The sequence below is a fragment of the Priapulus caudatus genome, unplaced genomic scaffold, assembly GCF_000485595.1.
Source record: "Priapulus caudatus unplaced genomic scaffold, Priapulus_caudatus-5.0.1 Scaffold44, whole genome shotgun sequence".
Lineage (NCBI taxonomy): Eukaryota > Metazoa > Priapulida > Priapulimorpha > Priapulimorphida > Priapulidae > Priapulus > Priapulus caudatus.
In genome coordinates this window covers 449,160-453,455 of record NW_014577105.1, presented here as the reverse complement: position 1 = coordinate 453,455, position 4,296 = coordinate 449,160, and the positions used below count along the sequence as shown (strand labels likewise).

The 4,296-nt window shown below is 45.3% G+C and overlaps 1 protein-coding gene across 1 annotated transcript in view; it reads left to right on the top strand.

Annotated features, from left to right (window-relative positions):
* The first annotated feature begins 339 nt into the window (after positions 1 to 339).
* LOC106820715 (lipopolysaccharide-induced tumor necrosis factor-alpha factor homolog) overlaps positions 340 to 4,296 on the top strand; it is a 15,812-nt gene continuing 11,855 nt past the window's right edge. Inside the window, exon 1 of the mRNA XM_014825224.1 lies at positions 340 to 1,028. Within this exon, the coding sequence (XP_014680710.1) occupies positions 932 to 1,028 (97 nt within the window). The 5' untranslated portion in view covers positions 340 to 931. The remainder of the gene's footprint in view (positions 1,029 to 4,296) is intronic.

The following is a 4,296-nucleotide window of genomic DNA, read 5'->3' as shown; positions in this document are numbered from 1 at the left end:
GTGCCATGTACGCCGTTTTGTGTTGTGCGCGCATATGCGGCTGTGTGTGTGTGTGTGTGTGTGTGTGTTTGCAGTGTGTGTGTGTGTGTGTGTGTGTGTGTGTGTGTGTGTGTGTGTGTGTGTGTGTGTGTGTGTGTGTGTGTGTGTGTGTGTGTGTGTGTGTGTGCTTACGTGCTTGCGTGTGCCTGTATGCGTGTGCGTGTGTGCCTGTGTGCTCGCGCATGTGTGTAGCTTTGCTGGGTTACGGCACGCGCATGCTCGGTCGAGCAGCGTGCGTGGTAGCGTACAAGCCCCCAGGGTGGCTCCCTCGCAGCGGTATACGAGCCTGGCTAGGCGGGGGGATGGGCCAGCACGAACGAAAAACCACCTCTACTGTACACATCGCCTCGGTTTCCGTGTCTGCATTCTGTGCGTAGATACACACAAGCGAGGGCGAGCTGGCGCTATCGTGTTGCCCTTATTCCCAGTAGAGGATCTTCGCGTGTGACTAAATAAGTCACCAGAGTCACATTAATTTCGTGGACGGCGGCAACCACACTGCCGCTGGTGGCACGCAGTAGCGAACGTCGAGCCAATACCTGCAACATCGCGATAGGGCGAACTCGACAAGTGGAAGGAATTCAATGACGCCTGCCGCGGTCTACTGGACACATTAAAGGCGAACAACAACGCACTGATCGGAACTGCGAGTGATTTCACAAGCACCTCCAGTAAACGCACCCGCGTTGGTCTTCGGCACAAGAGCGCGTGGAAATAAACACGAGTGCCTTTGTTCACGGCGTTCCTGAACAGAGATAGAAGCATCGTTAGCTGTAAGTGTAAGATAATGTTATAGTATAGAGGATATACAAGCTATAGATTGGCACGTGTTAGGAGATACGGACGACTGTGCACGCAGCGACGCAGGGCGAGCGGGACGGACAGAATCAACATGGCGTTGAATGCCGCTCTCACCGGCTCACAACACTATGATCCGCACAAGAGGCTAGGTCAAAACCAGAAATACCAACCGGCTGTGCATCCCATGGGTAAGCATGCAATATAGACCCGGGGACGGGAGTAGATGGCGAGAAGTGAGTGGAAAGAGGAGGAATTAAGGACGAAGGGAAGGTGGCAACAAGTTTAATTCATCTAACTGATATTATTCGTAATGAGTCGGACAAAGGAAATTTAACTCGTATGGTCTTATTAGATCTTCAAAAAGCTTTGCTAAAAACTATCGGAATGGATATTAGGACTGTGAAATGGTTCGGTGCTTATCTCTCTGGTAGAAGCCAAATAACTGATGTAGGAGGTACTTTCTCTAATAAGGACCCTATTGCATGTGGAGTACCACGTACAAGGCTCGATTTTGGGTTCTCTGTTATTTCTGATTTATGTTAATGACATGGCAAAGGCAGTGAACGTCAAGCTTTTATTATATGCTAACGATTCGGCCTTAGTAGTTTCAGGGACAGAGGTACAGGCTATACAGGAAGAATTAAGTAGAGAATTGCATTCCATTAATAAACGGCTCAATGATAATAATTTATCTTTGCATCTTGGAAAAACAGAAAGTATTATTTTTGCAACTAAACACAAACTCAGGGATAATCCAAAATGGACATCAGATGTAATGGGGTGGCAATTGCACACAAAAATACAGTTAAGTATCTAGGAATAGACTTGGAAGGCTCCATGAGTGGCGAGGTAACGGGAATTAAGGTTGTAAAAAGGGTTAACAATAGATTGAAATTTCTTTCAAGAAAAGCTAAGTATTTAAACACGACATGTAAAAGATTACTATAGTTTCTGCCCTAATTCAATGACATTTTGACTATGCAAGCAGTATATGGTACAGCAGTCTCACAAAGCGCACAAGGGCTAAGCTGCAAGTGTGTCAAAATAAAGCCATTAGATGTGTTCTCAACCTATAGGTACTAGAGCACACATAGGTGCTAGAGAGTTCAAGGCTGTGAATTGGGTACGTATAGAGTTCAGGGGAATGCAACTGAAGGTCAATAGGGTTTTTAAAATATTACATAATCTCGGCCCATAGTAGCTATTTGACAGAAGGTTTCATGTTAACGTCAAAAGTCCATAGTTTCAATACAAGGGAAGGTGAGATGTCTATTTTTAAACCGAGGGTGGGAAGCAGTGGGAAAAACTCTTTTACTGATACTGCAATTGAAGCATTGAACTCTCTACCACAGCAAGTTAGGAAAAATTCTGTTTATTCTAGTTTTAAATATAGTGTTAAAAAATGTCTGATGGAAAAGGTAGAAACATTAGAGGCAGAGGAGTATGATTTTCGCTAAAAGAATTCGGGTGAAATTAGGCATAAGAAAAGTTTGTATCGTCTTATGAGAATGTACCATTGTATGACCGGTTAAAACTACAAATTTGCATATTTCAATAGTTAGTGCTGATAGTATTAGTAGTGTAATTGTTAGATTCAAGGCATAGCAAAACAAGGACCACAATGTAAATAAGTGTGCTAGTCATGCTTTTTGTGTATATATCCTTGGTAGTTATCCAATTTTATGAATTCAGAATTTTATTGTAAAAGTATGCTATGTATTGTATATGATCGATAATTGCCTAAATAAATAAATAAATAAATAAATAAAAAGCTGTGGTGGATGAGGGGGGTATGAAAAAGAATTAAGGTACAAGAGGTAGCTCTTGTACCTTTTTTTACCTAGGTCTACCCTTCTTTGTACCTAGGCGGGATAGGAGAGAAGGCAGTTGAAAAAGGAGGAAAGGGTATAGAGAAGTTGGGTTGGTGTAAGATGAGGGGAGGGGTGCATGTGAGCACTGTGGAAGTAAGGCAAAGCGAGAAAATGAGCTATGGGAAGGAAGAGTTAAGAGATCGGGAATAGGGGAGAGGATGTGTTGAGGCTAGAATACGGTGAGGGTTACGGAGAGGGAGAAAGAATGGGCAGAGAGGGCTAGGGGAAGACAATGAGATTGAATGTGAAAAAATAGTAATGAGAAAAGGGCTGAGCAAGTGCAAGTGAGGGGAATGACAAAGGGAAAAAATGGTATAGACCATTCTTAATTATTATTCATGACCTGGGGGGTCATCGCACTAAAACGAGGCTAAGCAAGGCAATTTTGTAAACAATGGCTGCTCAGGCAGGCACGCACAGAGGGGGTACACGCACGTACACGCAGATACACGCACGTACATGCATGCGGGTACACGGAGATACACGCACGTACACGCAGGTACACGCACGTACACGCAGATACACGCACGTACACGCGGGTACAAGGAGATACACGCACGTACACGCGGGTACACGCACGTACACGTAGGTACACGCACGTACACGCAGATACACGCACGTACACGCGGGTACACGCACGTACATGCAGACACACGCACGTACACGCGGGTACACGCACGTACACGCGGGTACACGCACGAACACGCGGGTACACGCACGTACACGCGGGTACACGCACGTGCACGCACGTAAACGCCCGTACACGCGGGTACACGCACGTATCTCCGTGTTTTCGTGCGTGACCCCAGGTCATGAATAATAATTCATAGGTAGGCAAACGGGTTGGAATAAAACCAAGGGATGGACAGAGGAAAGGAAGGATAGAGATGATGGTAGTTTGGCGTAGGAGATGGTTGAAGAGAGTAATTCAGTAGCCGAGTAAAGTGATGAGGCGGGGGCGGAGGAGGATAAAAGGGAAGACGAATGCAATCAACGGAAAATAGGGAGGGTCGTGGGTATAGGTGAGCAGGACGGGGAGGGGAGGGAAAGTAAAGAAGGGTTGGAGAGATGTATGGAAAGAGGTGGGATAGGGAGATAGTAGGAGTGGGTCTAGGTGGGTAGGGGTAGATATAGGAGTAGGGGCGGGAGAAGATGAGTAGGTAAGGCGATGTGGTGGGTGAGGCAGGGAGCAATATCATGTTCGCTTTTCACCGGATCCTTATAGAAAATGAGCACACAGGCTTCGCTCTGGTTTCCTTAGCATGAGCGTTTGTACAGAGGTCGGCGGGGGCTCTGGTCCCCTAATACAAACAAACTGGTAATACTGGTAATACTGGTTACGTTTCAAACTCACATTTAGTGCCGAAGTTTCGGAAACCGTTATTTTTGACGGAGGCGCGCATGCGAACGTGTAGTTTATACTGACGCGAGTGTCGGAAAACATCGGAACTACTGTAATGATATATTCTTAGCTCTCCAGTACCATATATATATATATATATTATATATATATATATATATATATATATATACTATATATATAGTAGATAGACGTAACGCGCGTACGTTGTAGGGTAACGGGGTA